The sequence below is a fragment of the Nanorana parkeri genome, unplaced genomic scaffold, assembly GCF_000935625.1.
Source record: "Nanorana parkeri isolate BGI_ZX_2015 unplaced genomic scaffold, ASM93562v1 scaffold16, whole genome shotgun sequence".
Classification (NCBI taxonomy): domain Eukaryota; kingdom Metazoa; phylum Chordata; class Amphibia; order Anura; family Dicroglossidae; genus Nanorana; species Nanorana parkeri.
In genome coordinates, this window is record NW_017306284.1 from 3,121,932 (window position 1) to 3,142,828 (window position 20,897).

The 20,897-nt window shown below is 43.5% G+C and overlaps 1 protein-coding gene across 1 annotated transcript; it reads right to left on the reverse strand.

Moving 5' to 3' along the window:
- Positions 1–4,772: 4,772 nt before the first annotated feature.
- On the reverse strand, positions 4,773–20,884 carry SLC25A32 (solute carrier family 25 member 32). Its single transcript, XM_018559444.1, has 7 exons — positions 20,621–20,884; positions 13,583–13,733; positions 11,240–11,325; positions 8,533–8,693; positions 6,839–6,952; positions 5,917–6,062; positions 4,773–5,085 (listed from the first exon to the last, which is right to left on the reverse strand). The coding sequence occupies exons 1-7, from the start codon at positions 20,793–20,795 to the stop codon at positions 4,950–4,952; spliced, it is 969 nt and encodes a 322-aa protein (XP_018414946.1). The 5' UTR covers positions 20,796–20,884; the 3' UTR covers positions 4,773–4,949.
- Positions 20,885–20,897: the final 13 nt, after the last annotated feature.

A 20,897-nucleotide genomic window follows, 5' to 3' on the forward strand; every position in this document is an offset into this window, starting at 1 on the left:
GCAAAGCATTGCTTTATTTTTTTACCCAAATACTTGACAATCATCATGTTTCTGAACAGTTGCTTCCAAGTCTCTCAGCTCAGCTTCCCTAAACTTCCCGTCCAGTAGAAGATCACAAGGGACAGAGCAGTCTCCAGCAACTGTTCATCTACTAGCTTGGAGAAGGGAGGAGAGGGTGCAGGGAAGTAGCTTGATTTGCTCTGTCTGTGTGTTTTTGGAGACACATACAGCTTACTAGCACACACAAGGGTGACTGCATAGCTTAAGAAAGGAGTCACTCTAAAACAGGGAGTCAGGACCAGTGCTCAGGGGACCAGATGATTCTGCAAGAAACTAAAAACTTTTAAACATCAAGAAGGAGCGTCATCCATTGCAAGTGGTTTCATCGGCACTTGAAATAGCTTAACATTCTTTTGACTTTAATTCTTTTGACTTTAATATCACTTTAACTATTAACAAAAATGTATCTTGTCGACACCGTCCTTCCTTCTGGAGGGTGGCTACTTTTGTTCCCCATGATCCCTGTGTGTGTTGTAAAGTAGCCACCGCTCCAAGCTCACTCCTGTGATAGACTACAATCTCACGTTTAGTTTACTAATTTGTATTGATATTGTAGTCCATCAGAGGAGCGAGCTTGGAGCGGTGACTACTTTACAACACACACAGGGACCATGGGGAACAAAAGTAGCAAAAAAGTCAGTGAGGTTACCCATCATATTATGGAACTACTTGGCAGGCTCAGGTAGTAGCTGGCAGTGGGAAGGGGTAGGGGACATTCAGCTTTCTGAAAAAAAAATTGATATTTGAATAGAAATTCAGCTGCCTATACCACTGGATGTTCTGATCATTTTCATGTGCAAAAGACAACATATACTTATGTATTTGCCATTTCCAGCTGTCAGTATAGAAGAATCCAATTGGTAGAACAGTTAGTTCAGCACACTAATACACAATTCTAGCACACACTCAACTTCAATCATTGCTTGGAGGATGAATTGGATGTTTCCCAGACAATCGCTATGATTTTCCCCCAAAGAGAGTGGTAAAATACACTCAGTTGGAGAAAGCATGTGCGTCTGCTAGATTTAAACCTGCATGTCTGCACTGTTATCTAGAGAAATTGTTTAACAGTCAAATCTAATATGAACTGTCTGCCAGATTATGAATAGCTCTTCAGAATTTCTTTTCCCAACACAAAGGAAGTGGACGGGTACTTATCCAGACAACCATGGTTGATGTACAGTACACTACCCACATAGACCTACCTTTATGTGCAAATACATTGTGGCAACATATTCCAGTGCATTACATAGCATAATGCTGTGCTAGACAAGTCTGCCCTCTTGTGTTCCATATGAGAATGACAGTCATCTGCAAAAAAACACTTTAAGGAGTTCTAAAGTTCCAGCATATCCTCTCCAGTTATAACATCAGCATTGTAATAGGAATACATACTAGACTTGGGTTTGATAATACAATCAAAGCTTACTTTAAAAAAAAATCCCTTTTATGTAGTGAGTGTTGCCTTCCGCCTGCCCATCACTTTCACCAACTTCCTGGATTCCCAGTGTGCTTTGCGTCTCTTTCCCTGCTGCTTGATGTAATGCAATCTCCATTTCTCAATACTACATATCCCATCACACATTGCTTCCAGCAAGCAATGATAATGTTACATTGTTCAGACATTGATTTGTAGTTCAGAAGGCAGGCTCTGTGAGGAAGTGCATATTCCCAGGGCTGAGTGGCATTGTGTCAGTACATCCTATGAGCATCATCAATAAGTAGGCTTACAAACTTCTATTTCCATATGGTTATTAGGAGTGGGATAGAACTTATGGAAATTCAATACAGAAATACAGAAATACAGATTTATTTTTCGTTGTTGATAACATTTAAAGCAGACATATGAAACTCAGGTGAATGAGAGGGCTAAATTCAGTGGCAATAATATTCACGGGCCACATTACGTCTTAGGGCCACGCTTACTTCATTTAAAGAAAAAGTTTATAGCACTCCAGTACTTAAGATAAAGTAACAAAACCAACTGACAATGATTTTTCTGAATGGGTTTAGCTACAGACCGAGGTTTCAATGTTGAGCTTTTTTCAGACTAACTCCATAAGGAATCCCATAGCCATTGTATCCGTCTGCTGCCTCAGCACTCCCCTAGGAACCCGCAGCTCTGATGCAAGACCTGGGCTGACTCTTGAGAGGAGTAAAATAACTGAATGGGTGTGTGTCAGTCTGGAGAAATGGGTGTCCCTGGGCAGACTACACTTACATGGAAAACACCCTACAGCTGAAATCCAAAGAATGAAAGGTGGGCCAGAGACAGCAAGGCCGGGGAGGAAAGGGTTATATAATGCTGGACTTCCTCCAGCCAGGAAATGAGGCGGGCTCTATGACTTGCTGCAACTTCTAATGCTTATTGGGAGAAGCTCACAGTGTGCAGTGAAATCAGAGTAACCAATTTCAGTAGATCCCTGTTCACACCTTTGATGCTCAAAGCGAAGTGTGACAAAACTCTCAACACAAGAAATCCCATTCATTTCTATGGCCCCTGTTCACACCTGGGAGTTTTGTCGCAAGCTGTAAACCGCTGAAAAGGGTACATGGGCTTCTTTTGGGCAGAATCCAGCAAGTTTGGCAGCATAGGACTTCAATGGCAGCGCATTAAAACGCACATGAGCGGTTTGTGCACGTTTCCTCATTCACAGCAATGCATTTTGATCTGCTCAAGAAAACACGCGTCTTTGCCAATGTGTGTCCAACGCGCAAACCACGCAAGGGAAATACGTGCGGAAACACTGACGCCTAGGTGTGCATGGAGACTATGAGAGGGGAGCCGGTACAACCGCGCAAGCCTGAAGGGAAGGGCTGGAGTTCAGCTTTAAGGACACAGAGTTTGGTTTCATGAAGTCACTTCTGTAAATGGAGCCAACAAAAGGCACTTGCCTGGCATACGTACATAAAAGTCGCTCGCACTTTTTAATCATTAAAATTAAAACTAAAACAACTACAAAAATAAAATCCAAATTTTATTGATCTAGCTAACTATGGCAGCCAAGGTTCAAACAGTCAACGTCCTCTCATAACAAGGTCACAATAGGTTTTAGTCCACATTCATGTATCCTTACCCAGAGGTAAGAACTGACCTCACTTTACATTCTCCTTGTACAGTACTTGTGTACTGTATGAAATGCAAAATTCAAACTAAATCTGACCCATAAAAATATCAATACCCAGGTGTAATAAACACCGGACGTACCTTTCACTCACACCTAGAAAAAAGGTTTACAAAAATAGAATAAATAAAATGGACACCCGCTCTTAGATTGCCCATGTACAGTAAGATGAGTGGGCCGTCCTACACTGCTCAGGCATCCAGAAATTCCATCCAAACTAGAGTTCTGGGGTCTTTACTGCTGTCACACTTCTCTCTGGAGAATCGGGGTGCAAACACAAAGAAATGCTGTATTGTGCCCTCTAGTGGATGCTACTAGGAATACATGGTGTATAGTTGGACAACTACAGCTTGGCTGAAAAGCAAATATAAGCCTCCCACAAGCATTCCTGAGGTGGTGGGCAAATGTTGACCTAGGACAGCAGTAAAGGTCTGGCAGATAAATGAATCTTGCCCCCACAGACAGAGGGTGCAATTTATCAAAACTGGAGCAGACAAAATCTGGAGCAGCTGTGCATGGCAACCAATCAGCTCCTCTCTTCAGTTTGTTCAGTTAAGATTTGAAAATAGAGAATCCGATTGGTTGCCATGCAGAGCTGCTCCAGATTTTGTCTGCTCCAGTTTTGATAAATTCCCTTCAGAGGTGTGTTCATAACAGACCTGAACTTCCAGGGGACCACAGTTGGCTCTGGTATCAGTTTGTGGCAGGAGCTGATTTTTAGCTCCTTAAAGACTATCTCTGGGCAAACCTTGCAGTGGGGCTACCCCTGCATTGCAAGAGTTAATGGTTCATTTATGTCTAGAGGACCAGAGTAAAGCCCTTGCTTTCCCTATCCCCACTCCCCTGGCGGTCAGGGCTCACCTAGCTCCTCCTCTGCACCGGCTGTGGCCCCCCCCCCGTATCCTCTCATCTAATGCAGGTCTATGGAACCTGAATTCAACTTGATGATGTCTGCGGTCCTTAAACCACCGGAGTGAAGGGGAGAAGAGAGGGACCAGTCTAGCAGCCTGGAGGAAGCTAATGGGAGTGGGGATCAGGTAAGTAAAAACTGTTTACTGTCCCCTAGGTATGAACAAGCAGTTAACCCTTGCAGTAAGGGGGTAGCCCCACTGCAAGGGTAACTTTTGGGGGTTTGCCCAGAGATATGGTAAAAGCAAAAGTGCACTTTAAAGTCTATCGGGCAAAGGTACACTTTAATGGTGGTGCAAGCAGCTGCTTATACCCATCTTTCCTTTCCTCCCCCCTTGCTCTATTTGCCTGAGTAAGTAATGTGACGTTCCTGGTACTTCCAGATAGGGAGTAGCAAGTGATTCACTCACCCTCTTGTCCTGCGACATCCCTAATTACTTGGCCACTATGACACCAAGTGTTCTCACATGAGGGTGAGGAGAGAGTCCTTGGCCCTGTGGAAGCTCTAACTAAGGCAACTTGGAATTTAAAGAAGGCTTCTTCTCCTCGCTCATGTGAGCCAATAAAGTTCTAGGGTAGCAAAGAGAAGGAGATTAAAAGACACCATAAAATTGAGCCTGTTGCTTTGTCCTACAAAGGCAAAACACAGGTGAACTGCAAGCAAGCCAGTTATTGGCAGATGAGGACTAAGAAACCCAACTTCAAGTACTGTATGGAGACATCTATATAGAATGAGATGCCAAGTCCTGGAGAAATGCCAGGAGTGTCCGTATTTCCCTTTGTCCATAAAATGTCCTTTATCCTGAGTCTTCTCCTAATACAGGAAACTTTACCCAAGTGAGCCTGCTTCAGCGCTCATTCCTTGGCTTTCCGCAGACTTAGTAGGGAATGTGAGACATTCTCGTAGACTACAAATGTGATACAGCACGCTGGAGTCACTCGGATCACATTGGGGATAATGCCTTTGTAGAAGCCATGAACGCCTTCTTTCCTTTGGGGAGAGGAATTAAAGGAAAAGATGTCAACATGTGTATTCACTGCAATAACCCCAAACATTTTCCACCAACATAACAATGCACAGATAGTCCATAAAGCCAATATCATTCTTCGATCACACAAGGCAGTAAGCTACAACTTTAAATGCAGGTCACTGCTCTAAGGTTTTACATCAGACTAAAACTTTAAAGCCCAATTGAACCCTCAGTTTACGTCCGCTTATTATACTCTCGATGCATCAAAACAGATGTTGTACAAAGCTTTATAGTCCGTTTCCTTTCAAAAGCAATACTTCAAAACATATACCCAAGGTCTGTACAGTCTGGAAAATATCTCACCCCCTCTTAAATAGTCTATCAATACAAACCATTGCACAAGTGTAAAAAGCATATAAAGTTATAATACAGTACATATATACATATATATAAATAAATAAATAGAAGAATCGATGGCTTAGAATGCGGAGGGAGGGTTGCAGAGACACAAAGTTTGTTTGTAGAGTGAAGGCCTAATTTAAGGTGACACAGCTCCCTGCCTTGTGTGAAAGGAGCCTTAGGAAAGAAAAAGGAGAGCTGTCAATGCAGATTTGTGCTCCTCATGGCACAGGTGAGGAGCACATACTGGGCACCGCCTGGGAGAATAGCCCAGTACTGCACAGCTTTCCAGTTAAGATCCCAGGCAAATCATGCTCATTCACCTCCTGACCCTTCAGTTGGACCCATGTGGGTCTCCATTTCTATACAAGTTGATGGGAACAATTGATGAACGTGGGAATATTTTTGCTATGGCACAAAACTATCAAATCTATACACTTTACAGTCCTTACCTCCATGTCCTTGTAATAACATCCATGACCCCGGAATAGCGGTTGTGCTGATCTTGAAGACGAGCTCGAACAACTTGATATGGGTAAGTAGCCATCACTGCAAATATCTTAGACAATGCCGCCATTGTGATGTACTCCAAGGTGCTCTAAAAGAAAAAAACATTGTATGGGCTGCTGTAGATTTGGTGTGGAATGACCGAACAGATTTGGCTATACATGTATATGCACACCAAGCTACGATCTGGCATATACTTCACTAAGAGTCAATGCACAACATCTGAAGACGCCAGCTTAACTCTGTTTTCCCTTTATAAATTAACATATGACAAAAAGAGATTACCCAGTTCTTTGACAAGCTTTGGGGACTATAGATCTATTCCTCCCACACTATAGCTGACTCCTCTTCATAGTGAAATACAATATAACCTGTTTTATTAGCCCCCCCAGCTTGTATTATTCCCCTGTATACCCTCTTTGCCCATGTGTCATGTCCATGCTATCTGTACAATAAATAATTCTACACTTCATGTCTATGCCTTTGGAGATGCAACTGAATGCACCTAATGACAACTATCATAATCAAACACCTTCATACTCTGCAAATGTCTACAACCACAAAAGGACGCATTTCAAGTACACCCTTACTTAATATGAAGGCTGCCATGGTTCGTCTCCTTTATATTGCTCATACTATTAATATGAGCAATATAAAGGCTGCCATTGTTTGTCTCCTTTTAAAAATGATATGGCCTCAATTCAGTGTCACAGACCCGGAACAAACTTGCTGCAAATAAAATGCAAACAATCAGAACACCCTACATGTTGCTATAGTGTAATAATAAATATATGATCAGCAATCTGCTCTTGGCCTTTTGTTTAGTGGAAATACAAAGTATCATTTATCAAGCACACAGAAGCTTACCAACTTTGTATCACTGGGTCGATTAAGGTGTTTATTATAATCCATTTTTAGTTCTTCATAGGCCATAAATTGAAGGGCGCCATGCGATGTTCCTAGAAGGCCTGGAACAAACCCCTGCAGACAGAACAGCGACAGAAGGCATTAATAATGCAGACAAGAACATCAATATGAGACACAATTCACTACAAAAAGGAAAGTGAACCCCCAGCAGTGTTAACAGTGTGTGAAGGGAACTTGTGGCATGAAACATGCTGTACCATCAGACCATAATAATGACTTGGACGTTTTTTCCATTATCATTTGTGGGAGAGCACTTAAAGTGACACTAAACTCAGGAATTAAATCCTTAAATACATTCAAGTACTTAAACTATTACCAAAAATGTATCTTATTTATCACTCGGCTGTAGATCCTCAAATCATCTCTGAATTGGTGCTGACATTGTCCTTCTTCCTGGAGGGTGGCTATGTTCCCCATGGTCCCCGTGTGTGTTGAAAAGTAGTCACCGCTCTAAACTCACTCCTGTGATGGATCTACAATCTTAATACAAATTCTTAAACTAAATGTGAGATTGTAGTCCATCATGGAAGCGAGCTTGGAGCGGTGACTACTCCCCACAGACTGGAGAACTTCGGCTCTGACTCTGCTAGGGGTGTGCTGGGCTTCTGCAGCGAAACCATTGCTTCCCCACAGAGATCAAAGTTCCCACTCTGCAGCACACTGGCAGAGACAGCCACAGTCTGTCAGGCTTTTCTAAATCAGACTGTGGCGGTTTTTTAAAGAAAACAAAAACGTGAAACTTTGTACACCTTTCGTTTAAATCTGGAATATTTTAGCGAATTTAAACTGAAAGTTCAACCCAACGATTGTTTTGTATTGTCTTGATAGGAAGGGTACAACTGGAGAAATCTGTTTTAAGAGACAAGTTTAGGAGTCAGCAGAAGGGATCTATGTCTGGGCCGGCCCTCCCACTTGTGAGTTATGAGCAAGGAGCACTATGTAACCATGTAACTATAGTAACATAGTATTTGAGGTTGAATAAAGACACAGGTCCATCAAGTTCAACCTATTGCGTGTGTGCATGTGATTCTGCATGTGTAGGAGTCCATGTTTGATCTTGTTCTTAAGTGTACCTGTACCCCTGTATGTTACGGTCTCTGAGGAAATTGTCCAAATGCTTTTTTAATGGTTACAAAAAGCTCCTATTTGTTTTTATTATTTCACATGTGTATGTAGGACTGTTAGAGACCAGGGGACCCTATAAAATGTTATAACCCTAAGTTTATTTTATCCCCCAAGAACATTGCCTATAATCTTATGAGACCTTTACCTATACATCCATTGTGAACAGTATGGCGGCTTAGACAAAGCTCATCATGCAAGCTGCAAGCTGGATATTAAATATTAAAGGTAAGAGAAATTTGGGAACACAGTAAGGAATAGTCATTTAGAAAGTGGTCTGGGACAAGAGGATGGAGAAAAAAAATATATAATTTAATCCTTTGCCTCTGGTCAAGCCACCTCTTCATGTACTGTGCATGTCTCATACTACTCCATTCTCTACATCTGCTTGTCTTTATGTGATAGGCAGAGGTCTATGGAGTTTAAAATCTTTCGGGAGCAGAGGTAAGAAGCTCCTTGACCCCATCGATCTGCTCATTTAGCACATCAATTATGCACATCAAATAAAATACCTTATAGAGCCCAGGGATTCCTTCATGTCTGTATATTTTAGCCAGGGCGTGGAACATGCCTCTGTACTGGCGTTTTGATGGGTCAACTCCGGCATCATACTGAAGAACAAGACGAGTCTTGGTAACCCATATCGGGTTTGTAAAACACAGAGTTATGGCACCTGAAGAGAGATTAAAAAAAAAAGTATTACCCATACAGGATATGAGCAAAGGACTCCAGTAATTTGACTGCATCACCCTGTGAACACTTCCATCTTTCCATCTTACTGCCTGTCAGTTCATTAGGCAGGTCTAATCATAATTCATATACCATGACTTGACTCAAGTAAAAGACCAATTAGTCACAACACAGTTATTCTAGAAGGGCAGTTTATAATAATGACTGGCTAGCAGTAGGAGTTTGTGTAATGATTTTGGCAACTGAGCTAAAACAGAGGTTTTCAAAAAGTTTCCTTTCCATGTGTGACATCATTCCTCCTTGGTGTAATAGTGATAGTAAATCATAACTAGACTTATATTTCTTTAAAAAAAAAACATATTATCGTTATTATATACACTGAAAAATAACATTTTATTTTTTGGTCAGGTAAATTTGACATATTGTATAATAATAGGTTATATTCTCATTCTCAGAGAATACTAGCCCCATTCTCACATGTTTACCAGTCTATCCTTATCTGCTTAGGTAAGGATAGACTGGTAAAAAAATAAAATAAAAAAAAAGTCTGTTTACAGAACTCAATAGCTCAAGTGGAAATTTACATGAGCCAGAGAAGTGACTTCCCTGACTGCTCTGTTCAGATAGCTTAAACCATTAGAGAAAGTCTGAAGGCAAATAGCTACTGTTGTGCTCTTGGTAAATGCCATGATATGGGTGCACTCTAGAATAAAATGTTATTTGTAAATTAAAGATTTTTCTTTTACTTTTTAGAATAAGTTTAAAAACCTCTACATTTAAAAGAAATAACATTTTAAAAATTGACCCAAAACTATTTTAACCGCTTGCCGTCCGCACGTTGTGAAAAAAACGGACGGACGGCAGACTCACACAGGCGGGTTGCCGTAATTAGACGGCATTTTTTTTCTGCTTGCGCGCGCACGGGTAGAAAAAACCCGTCCTCCACTGCTACTGTTATACAGCCTGCAGGGCTCTGCACGAAGTCGTGGCGGTCTGTTTTCCGTTTATGTGCCTTGTTGCAGGGCTTGCATGCCCTACTTCTGTTATTTTTGTAACCTTTTATGTGAAAAAATGACAAAACCCAAATAAAAACCTTTGTGAAAGAAAAAACCCGTCCATTCTTTACAGCCGTCACCTGCTGTTTTTCATACAAACGATTGGCGGCTATATAGCTGCCGATCGCTTGTATGTTGTTTTGCTCCGCCCCCCGCGAGAGTGCCGCAGCCTGGGGTGCCGCCCCTCTAAGACAAGCTTCTAAGCATGCCCGGCACCCACTAGTCAGAGGGCGTAGCCATCTGAGCCTTGTAAGCGGTATCAGCCTTTGTTTATCAAAACACACTGAAGTATGTTAGATATGAAGATTCGTCAGGGAGGCTTTGTGATGCAGCACAGCTAAGATTCCACGTACAGGAATAGATCACCATGACAGTCAGGGAACTAATACTTTCAGAAGAAGAGTTAAACAATGACAGCCTGAAGAATCAGCCATTTGTGTTTGATTTACTACCATGGATTAGATATCCATTACTTGGATGACTACAAACCTTCACAGACATCCTCTAGTGCAGGGGTAGCCAAACTCCGGCCCTCCAGCTCTGGTGGAACTACAAATCCCATGAGGCATTGCAAGATTCTCACAGCCACAACTCCCGGAGAGAGATGCATCATGGGATTTGTAGTTTCAACACAGCTGGAGGGCCGGAGTTTGGCTACCCCTGCTCAAGTGCCTTGGTTCTCAACTGGTGGGTCGTGATCCAAAAGTGGGTTGCCACGCGCCTTCCACTTTTCTTGGCAAGAGGCTCCTCAGCCTCCCGCTAGCACAGCACTGTCAGTTCTCGCGCTGAGCAGCCATTCAGAATATGCTACCTGGCGCCGAGTGTCAGCTTGAGGTGGGATGGGCTGGAGCTCTGGCCGTGAGGGAGCTCCATCCATATATGCATTACTTACAGCTCCCTCGCGTGTCCCCGTAGTGACGTCACATTCTGGCTCCCGACACCTCTACAGGGTGGGGAAGGGAGCTGTACAAGCAATTCTGGTGTGGAAGGTGCATTGCGTTGCCATGCATTTGAATGGCATACCAAACCCACATCCCGCCTACAGTTCAATCACCCGCACTGGAACGCACAGTACCGCAATGCCGTGCGTTCCATTGCAGCGCAACTTGGGTCGCAGAAATAATGACCAAGGACAAATGTGGGTCCTGAGGTTGCACAGGTTGAGAACCACGGATCTAGTGTATTATTATTAACCATTACTAAACCTGGATTAAAAAAATATTGCTGTTCCCATGATCCCAGTTTAAAAGAACACTCTGCTTTTTAATAAGATCATTGAAAGAAACAAGATGGCTGCCTGCGATGGCCTCCTTCTAAAACTACTAGTTGCCTGGCAGTTTCTGGTGTCAATACTTTCTACATCACTGGCCCAAAGAACACATTCAAATTAGAAAGAGTAAGGCCAGAACATGTAATTCCAGCTGTCAGAGCCCATAGTCCATCTGCATTTCCACCAGTGGCCACAGCTACTTACCTGCTCCCGCTGCAGACAGTAGGTGTTCGGTGGCAGTCAAGTTCCCTGCTCTCCCCTCCTTCTTGTATTCTTTGATTGCACTATAGCTGCAATGTGAATAAATAAAGCATTAATGAGAGCATAGCATGGAGGTCAGGGGTCATATGGCTGCATTCACTTCCATCCATTTAAACACAAGCCACTATTTCATGTATTTGTTCTACAATGCCATATACAGCACCATTACATTGACCGACGTGAATAGGCCTATGCCTAATGTATATGTAAACTGGAAATGTATAAACAACATTAACGTCAAACCCATTTGAGACATACCCCTCACTTCCTGTTCTGATATCCAACATATAAACAGGGAGCACTGGGACATCTAGCCAATAGGGCCCCAGTTGGCAATAAAAACTCCTTTACAGCTCAGGGCACTTTTAGAAAGTTTGTTTTTAGAGGGAAAAAGTCAGTGTAAAACCGGGGAGCTGCCGAATCAACAAAAAGGTCCCATGGACCCCCAAGATGGGGAACACTTTAACCACTTCACTGACAAAATACGTCTTGTCCTGAAGTGGTTATACCAAGAACATCTGTAAGGGGAACATTCTTCCCACTGTCCTCCAATGTAAGGGACATTCTTCCCACTGTCCTCCAATGTAAGGGACATTCTTCCCACTGACCACCAATGTAAGGGACATTCTTCCCACTGACCACCAATGTAAGGGACATTCTTCCCACTGACCACCAATGTAAGGGACATTCTTCCCACTGACCACCAATGTAAGGGACATTCTTCCCACTGACCACCAATGTAAGGGACATTCTTCCCACTGACCTCCAATGTAAGGGACATTCTTCCCACTGTCCTCCAATGTAAGGGACATTCTTCCCACTGTCCTCCAATGTAAGGGACATTCTTCCCACTGTCCTCCAATGTAAGGGACATTCTTCCCACTGTCCTCCAATGTAAGGGACATTCTTCCCACTGTCCTCCAATGTAAGGGACATTCTTCCCACTGTCCTCCAATGTAAGGGACATTCTTCCCACTGTCCTCCAATGTAAGGGACATTCTTCCCACTGTCCTCCAATGTAAGGGACATTCTTCCCACTGTCCTCCAATGTAAGGGACATTCTTCCCACTGTCCTCCAATGTAAGGGACATTCTTCCCACTGTCCTCCAATGTAAGGGACATTCTTCCCACTGTCCTCCAATGTAAGGGACATTCTTCCCACTGTCCTCCAATGTAAGGGACATTCTTCCCACTGTCCTCCAATGTAAGGGACATTCTTCCCACTGTCCTCCAATGTAAGGGACATTCTTCCCACTGTCCTCCAATGTAAGGGACATTCTTCCCACTGTCCTCCAATGTAAGGGACATTCTTCCCACTGTCCTCCAATGTAAGGGACATTCTTCCCACTGTCCTCCAATGTAAGGGACATTCTTCCCACTGTCCTCCAATGTAAGGGACATTCTTCCCACTGACCACCAATGTAAGGGACATTCTTCCCACTCTCCTCCAATATAAAGGGACATTCTTCCCACTGTCCTCCAATGTAAGTGACATTCTTCCCACTGTCCTCCAATGTAAGGGACATTCTTCCCACTGTCCTCTAAAGTAAGGGACATTCTTCCCACTGTCCTCCAATGTAAGAGACACTCTTCCCACTGTCCTCCAATGTAAGGGACATTCTTCTGACTGACCACCAATGTAAGGGACATTCTTCTGACTGACCACCAATGTAAGGGACATTCTCCCCACTGTCCACCAATGTAAGGAGCATTCTTCCCACTGATCACTAAAAAAAAAAAAAATGGACATTTCCACTCATGTCCACCCAAAGACCACTCATTTGATGGACATTGTTCCCACTGACCACCAATATAAAAAGCATAATTTCTACTGGCCACTAGTGCAACAGGGTCCTTCTCTCTCCCAATGACCACCAGAATAAGGTGGTTCTTCTCAAACTGACCACCAATCTATAGGGGCCCTTTCTTCATGAACTACAAATGTAAGGAAGAACTTTTCCACAGACCACCAATGTAAGGGAACATACATTTGCCTACATTTCTTTTCTGGCAATTGTTATTAGTTTCGTTTCAATATTAATGAAAATAATGTCGGTATATAGAGCAGCCCTGGGTGTGAAATACTATAGGCATCCGATTACTTATTTTATTCTTATATCTCAACTTACTGTTCATACCGAAGTACCAGGAGTGGTAGATACAGTAATTACTTTTAGGGGTTTCCTCAAAGCGGAAAGTTATTTCAAGGGTTCCTCCATGTTAATACGGTTCAGAAATGCTGTTATAGAACAAATCTAATACTGCACTGAGCCAGTAAACACTTACAAGAAAAAGTAAAGGCCCCAGGAGGCACCAGCTCCCCACATATTGGGTGTCACCCCCTGATAGAGGCCACGTAGACCTTCATGCTTCCATACTGTAGACATGCAGTGCAGTATGCCGTTGTATCTGGGTCTGAGCTCCAGGCCATCGTTGACTGGAAGAGAAAAAAAAAAAAAAGAGAGACATGAGATTCAGCCGTTTAATAAAAGTTGCAGCACACAATGGGGGGGAACTGGAGCAGACAGAATCTGGAGCAAATGCCCATAGCAACCAAACAGATTCTCTCAAAGTTTGTTTCGTTAAACTTAAAAAATGAAGATAGACTCTGATTGGTTGCTATGGCAACTGTTCCAGAGTCTGCCTGCTCCAGTTTTGATAAAGGCACCCGCATATTGTTCCCGGTAACAGTCGGGCCTGTTCACAATCGCAGTGCATGGAAAACCACACCGTAATTTCACTGCATTGCCAGGCTTTTTCACACGGCCCCCCAGCTATCATAAGCTGCAACCCCCATACCCCGGTGCTTACTTACCTCCTTCATTGTTTACATCCTGACCAGAAAATTCTAGTGGGGCCTATGCTGTAACGTCCCATAGACTTAAACAGGCTTTTGTTCTGATGGTACCAGAACATCCATTTCAAGTTTATGGGATGTTACTATGCAGACACGAGCCTCAATAGATTTTGCTGGCCGGGATGTAAACAATGCAGGAGGCCGCTGAAATGGAAGGAGTTCAGTCAGCACATGGGGTGGGTGGGTCAGCTTAGGAAAGGGGGGCACAGGCTTTATATTTAAAGTAGAACTGAAGTAAAAACTTTTTTTATTTTTGGATAGAAGAAGGGGGGGTAATAACACCAATAGCTTTTTTTGTTGCCATCGTTGTCCCACTGGGGAGATTTCCCTTCACTTCCTGTCTGATAGTCACATTAGGAAGTGAGGGGAAATCCCTCCAAAGTGAAAGAAAAATCCCTAGTGGTCAGCAGGGTCACCAAAACTGTCCACATTGAAAGATTTCCCCTCTATTCCTGTTCTGTTGACAACCCAACATTTTTGTATCAGTGATAACAGTCACCAAGATAAATAGGAGGGGTGAATGTCCCTAATGGGGACACAGGCACCAATAAAAACAACGGGTGCTCTAGGCCCCCTGCACTCTATCCAAAACTAAAAAAGAAAAATCGCCTAATTTGCACTTTAAAAGCCCAGTTTAAGCCTCACACATTTTTTTTTTTATTTCTCTCTAGTCCCCCCCCCCAAGTTATGAACAATAATTTATTTTTCGTAGGAAATGCATCAAAATTCTCTGAGTAAAAATGCTGCTTCCTTCTCTCAGACTCCAGTGCTCTATGCTGATATAGCTGAGTTATAGCCACATCGCTTTGCACAACTGTCCTCAAACAGACCTCAATTGTAGAAGAAGGGAGGGGGTGCGACTGACTAAATCTGTTACTGAGCGCTGATCACGGAGAGCACTAGGTCTAACTCAGCTGCCTATTGGACTATACAGTCATATTTAGATTCCCTGAACAGCTACTGTAACAGGAAAAAGGATGTAAGACTATAAAATGGAGGTCAATAGTATAATGTCTGTCTGAAGAATGCACGGGTCAGTAGTAGTAAAATGTCTATTTCTGTGACCCGAGTTGGGCTTTAATCGATACAATACATTGGTGGCAATGAGTCCCACTGAAACCAATAGAGTTTCTCATGATCTGCATCAGTCTGCAGTGACTGTGGAGATGGACGGCTGCCACACAGATTATACTAAGCAGGAATGCTCGGGGGCAAGTTAATGCTTAATCTCCTCCAGGTAAATGAAGCATCTGAGAGACACAGTACACAGTGCGGCCATTATACACTGGACGGTGTCACTGTATACACTGCAATCTATATTGTACTATTATTGCTCAGACATCAATGGGGTGATTTGTGTTGTAAGGTCCATAAAAAGTCATCTACAGCCCATAAAAGTGTAAAACCTCAGCAGTGTTGTATCACCCATCACTAAAACTCAGCAGTGTTGTATCACCCATCACTAAAACTCAGCAGTGTTGTATCACCCATCACTAAAAACTCAGCAGTGTTGTATCACCCATCACTAAAACTCAGCAGTGTTGTATCATCCATCACTAAAACTCAGCAGTGTTGTATCATCCATCACTAAAACCTCAGCAGTGTTGTATCACCCATCACTAAAACTCATATAAAAATCAGTGCCGGGATAGTCTGTCAGTGTCATATAAATATATAACGATCGGAGCCGGAATCGACCTCAGTGTTAGAGAAATATGCACTGATCAGCCATAATATTATAACCACCCTACAGGACATCTCAGTGTCATGTGACTATCGGTGCCGGTCTGATCTCAGTGTCATGTGAAAATCAGTGCTGGTCTGATCTTAATGACATGTGAATATCAGTGCTGGTCTGATCTCAGTGTCATGCAACTATTGGTGCCGGTCTGATCTCAGTGTCATGTGAATATCAGTGCTGGTCTGATCTCAGTGTCATGTCGCTATCGGTGCTGGTCTGATCTCAGTGTCATGTCGCTATCGGTGCTGGTCTGATCTCAGTGTCATGTTACTATCAGTGCTGGTCTGATCTCAGTGTCATGTCGCTATTAGTGCTGGTCTGATCTCAGTGTCATGTCGCTATCGGTGCTGGTCTGATCTCAGTGTCATGTCGCTATCGGTGCTGGTCTGATCTCAGTGTCATGTTACCATCAGTGCTGGTCTGATCTCAGTGTCATGTCGCTATCGGTGCTGGTCTGATCTCCGTGTCATGTTACCATCAGTGCTGGTGTGATCTTAATGTCATGTTATTATCAGTGCTGGTCTAATCTCAGTGTCATGTTATTATCAGTGCCGGTCTGATCTTAATGACATATGAATATCAGTGCTGGTCTGATCTCAGTGTCATGTTACATCAGTGCCGGTCTGATCTTAATGACATGTGAATATCAGTGCTGGTCTGATCTCAGTGTCATGCGACTATTGGTGCCGGTCTGATCTCAGTGTCACGCGACTATCAGTGCTGGTCTGATCTTAATGTCATGTGGATATCAGTGCTGGTCTGATCTCAGTGTCACGCGACTATCAGTGCTGGTCTGATCTTAATGTCATGTTACTATCAGTGCTGGTCTGATCTCAGAGTCATGCAACTATCGGTGCAGGTCTGATCTCAGTGTCATGTTACCATCAGTGCTGGTCTGATCTTAATGTCATGTTACTATCAGTGCTGGTCTAATCTCAGTGTCATGTTATTATCAGTGCTGGTCTAATCTCAGTGTCATGTTATTATCAGTGCTGGTCTAATCTCAGTGACATGTTATTATCAGTGCTGGTCTGATCTGTGTCATGTCACTATCAGTGCTGGTCTGATCTTAATGTCATGTTACTATCAGTGCCGGTCTGATCTCAGAGTCATGCAACTATCGGTGCAGGTCTGATCTCAGTGTCATGTTACTATCAGTGCTGGTCTAATCTCAGTGTCATGTTATTATCAGTGCTGGTCTAATCTCAGTGTCATGTTATTATCAGTGCTGGTCTAATCTCAGTGACATGTTATTATCAGTGCTGGTCTGATCTGTGTCATGTCACTATCAGTGCTGGTCTGATCTTAATGTCATGTTACTATCAGTGCTGGTCTGATCTCAGTGTCATGTCAATATCGTTGCTGGTCTGATCTCTGTGTCATGTTACCACCAGTGCTGGTCTGATCTTAATGTCATGTTACTATCAGTGCTGGTCTGATCTCAGTGTCATGTCAATATCGTTGCTGGTCTGATCTCTGTGTCATGTTACCACCAGTGCTGGTCTGATCTTAATGTCATGTTACTATCAGTGCTGGTCTGATCTCAGTGTCATGTCAATATCGTTGCTGGTCTGATCTCTGTGTCATGTTACCACCAGTGCTGGTCTGATCTTAATGTCATGTTACTATCAGTGCTGGTCTAATCTCAGTGTCATGTTATTATCAGTGCTGGTCTAATCTCAGTGTCATGTTATTATCAGTGCTGCTCTGATCTTTGTCATGTCACTATCAGTGCTGGTCTGATCTCAGTGTCATGTTACCATCAGTGCTGGTCTGATCTTAATGTCATGTTACCATCAGTGCTGGTCTGATCTCAGTGTCATGTCACTATCGGTGCTGGTCTGATCTCAGTGTCATGTCGCTATCGGTGCTGGTCTGATCTCAGTGTCATGTTAATATCGGTGCTGGTCTGATCTCAGTGTCATGTTACCATCAGTGCTGGTCTGATCTCAGTGTCATGTCGCTATCGGTGCTGGTCTGATCTCCGTGTCATGTTACCATCAGTGCTGGTGTGATCTTAATGTCATGTTATTATCAGTGCTGGTCTAATCTCAGTGTCATGTTATTATCAGTGCCGGTCTGATCTTAATGACATATGAATATCAGTGCTGGTCTGATCTCAGTGTCATGTTACATCAGTGCCGGTCTGATCTTAATGACATGTGAATATCAGTGCTGGTCTGATCTCAGTGTCATGCGACTATTGGTGCCGGTCTGATCTCAGTGTCACGCGACTATCAGTGCTGGTCTGATCTTAATGTCATGTGGATATCAGTGCTGGTCTGATCTCAGTGTCACGCGACTATCAGTGCTGGTCTGATCTTAATGTCATGTTACTATCAGTGCTGGTCTGATCTCAGAGTCATGCAACTATCGGTGCAGGTCTGATCTCAGTGTCATGTTACCATCAGTGCTGGTCTGATCTTAATGTCATGTTACTATCAGTGCTGGTCTAATCTCAGTGTCATGTTATTATCAGTGCTGGTCTAATCTCAGTGTCATGTTATTATCAGTGCTGGTCTAATCTCAGTGACATGTTATTATCAGTGCTGGTCTGATCTGTGTCATGTCACTATCAGTGCTGGTCTGATCTTAATGTCATGTTACTATCAGTGCCGGTCTGATCTCAGAGTCATGCAACTATCGGTGCAGGTCTGATCTCAGTGTCATGTTACTATCAGTGCTGGTCTAATCTCAGTGTCATGTTATTATCAGTGCTGGTCTAATCTCAGTGTCATGTTATTATCAGTGCTGGTCTAATCTCAGTGACATGTTATTATCAGTGCTGGTCTGATCTGTGTCATGCAACTATCGGTGCTGGTCTGATCTTAATGTCATGTTACTATCAGTGCTGGTCTGATCTCAGTGTCATGTCAATATCGTTGCTGGTCTGATCTCTGTGTCATGTTACCACCAGTGCTGGTCTGATCTTAATGTCATGTTACTATCAGTGCTGGTCTAATCTCAGTGTCATGTTATTATCAGTGCTGGTCTAATCTCAGTGTCATGTTATTATCAGTGCTGCTCTGATCTTTGTCATGTCACTATCAGTGCTGGTCTGATCTCAGTGTCATGTTACCATCAGTGCTGGTCTGATCTTAGTGTCATGTTACTATCAGTGCTGGTCTGATCTCAGTGTCATGTCACTATCGGTGCTGGTCTGATCTCAGTGTCATGTCGCTATCGGTGCTGGTCTGATCTCAGTGTCATGTCACTATCGGTGCTGGTCTGATCTCAGTGTCATGTCGCTATCGGTGCTGGTCTGATCTCAGTGTCATGTCGCTATCGGTGCTGGTCTGATCTCAGTGTCATGTTACCATCAGTGCTGGTCTGATCTCAGTGTCATGTCGCTATCGGTGCTGGTCTGATCTCCGTGTCATGTTACCATCAGTGCTGGTGTGATCTTAATGTCATGTTATTATCAGTGCTGGTCTAATCTCAGTGTCATGTTATTATCAGTGCCGGTCTGATCTTAATGACATATGAATATCAGTGCTGGTCTGATCTCAGTGTCATGTTACATCAGTGCCGGTCTGATCTTAATGACATGTGAATATCAGTGCTGGTCTGATCTCAGTGTCATGCGACTATTGGTGCCGGTCTGATCTCAGTGTCACGCGACTATCAGTGCTGGTCTGATCTTAATGTCATGTGGATATCAGTGCTGGTCTGATCTCAGTGTCACGCGACTATCAGTGCTGGTCTGATCTTAATGTCATGTTACTATCAGTGCTGGTCTGATCTCAGAGTCATGCAACTATCGGTGCAGGTCTGATCTCAGTGTCATGTTACCATCAGTGCTGGTCTGATCTTAATGTCATGTTACTATCAGTGCTGGTCTAATCTCAGTGTCATGTTATTATCAGTGCTGGTCTAATCTCAGTGTCATGTTATTATCAGTGCTGGTCTAATCTCAGTGACATGTTATTATCAGTGCTGGTCTGATCTGTGTCATGTCACTATCAGTGCTGGTCTGATCTTAATGTCATGTTACTATCAGTGCCGGTCTGATCTCAGAGTCATGCAACTATCGGTGCAGGTCTGATCTCAGTGTCATGTTACTATCAGTGCTGGTCTAATCTCAGTGTCATGTTATTATCAGTGCTGGTCTAATCTCAGTGTCATGTTATTATCAGTGCTGGTCTAATCTCAGTGACATGTTATTATCAGTGCTGGTCTGATCTGTGTCATGCAACTATCGGTGCTGGTCTGATCTTAATGTCATGTTACTATCAGTGCTGGTCTGATCTCAGTGTCATGTCAATATCGTTGCTGGTCTGATCTCTGTGTCATGTTACCACCAGTGCTGGTCTGATCTTAATGTCATGTTACTATCAGTGCTGGTCTAATCTCAGTGTCATGTTATTATCAGTGCTGGTCTAATCTCAGTGTCATGTTATTATCAGTGCTGCTCTGATCTTTGTCATGTCACTATCAGTGCTGGTCTGATCTCAGTGTCATGTTACCATCAGTGCTGGTCTGATCTTAATGTCATGTTACCATCAGTGCTGGTCTGATCTCAGTGTCATGTCACTATCGGTGCTGGTCTGATCTCAGTGTCATGTCGCTATCGGTGCTGGTCTGATCTCAGTGTCATGTTAATATCGGTGCTGGTCTGATCTCAGTGTCATGTTAATATCGGTGCTGGTCTGATCTCAGTGTCATGTTAATATCGGCACATGGTGTCATGCAGACTTATGATCGGTGTCAGGTCGGAGCTCGGTACCTGCGAAGCGGATCTTGACCAGGTCCAGCGGGTGAAGCACCAGGGTGGAGATGACCCCTCCGCTCAGACCGGCCACCAGGTTCTCGAACTGGACGTGTCGGAAGAGTCGGGTAAGCTGGGAGCCCGGGGAGGCGGTGAGCCCAGCCTGTGCCGTCGGGCCAGTTGGGGCAGCCATGTGTCTGCGATCACAGTGACAACCGCACAGCACACCCGTTGCATCAGTCTGGGGGCTCGCCTGTGACCTCCAGCCTTAGCCCCGCCCGCTATTCCCCTCTCT

Bases quoted from the DNA above. Each gene is read 5' to 3' on its own strand.
- SLC25A32 (XM_018559444.1), bottom strand. From the start codon at position 20,795: ATGGCTGCCCCAACTGGCCCGACGGCACAGGCTGGGCTCACCGCCTCC. The intron at 8,694-11,239 runs GTAAGTAGCTGT...ATCTCTCTTCAG, and splicing joins ACTGTCTGCAGCGGGAGCAG to GTGCCATAACTCTGTGTTTT. The intron at 6,953-8,532 runs GTATTTTATTTG...TTCTGTCTGCAG, and splicing joins GAATCCCTGGGCTCTATAAG to GGGTTTGTTCCAGGCCTTCT.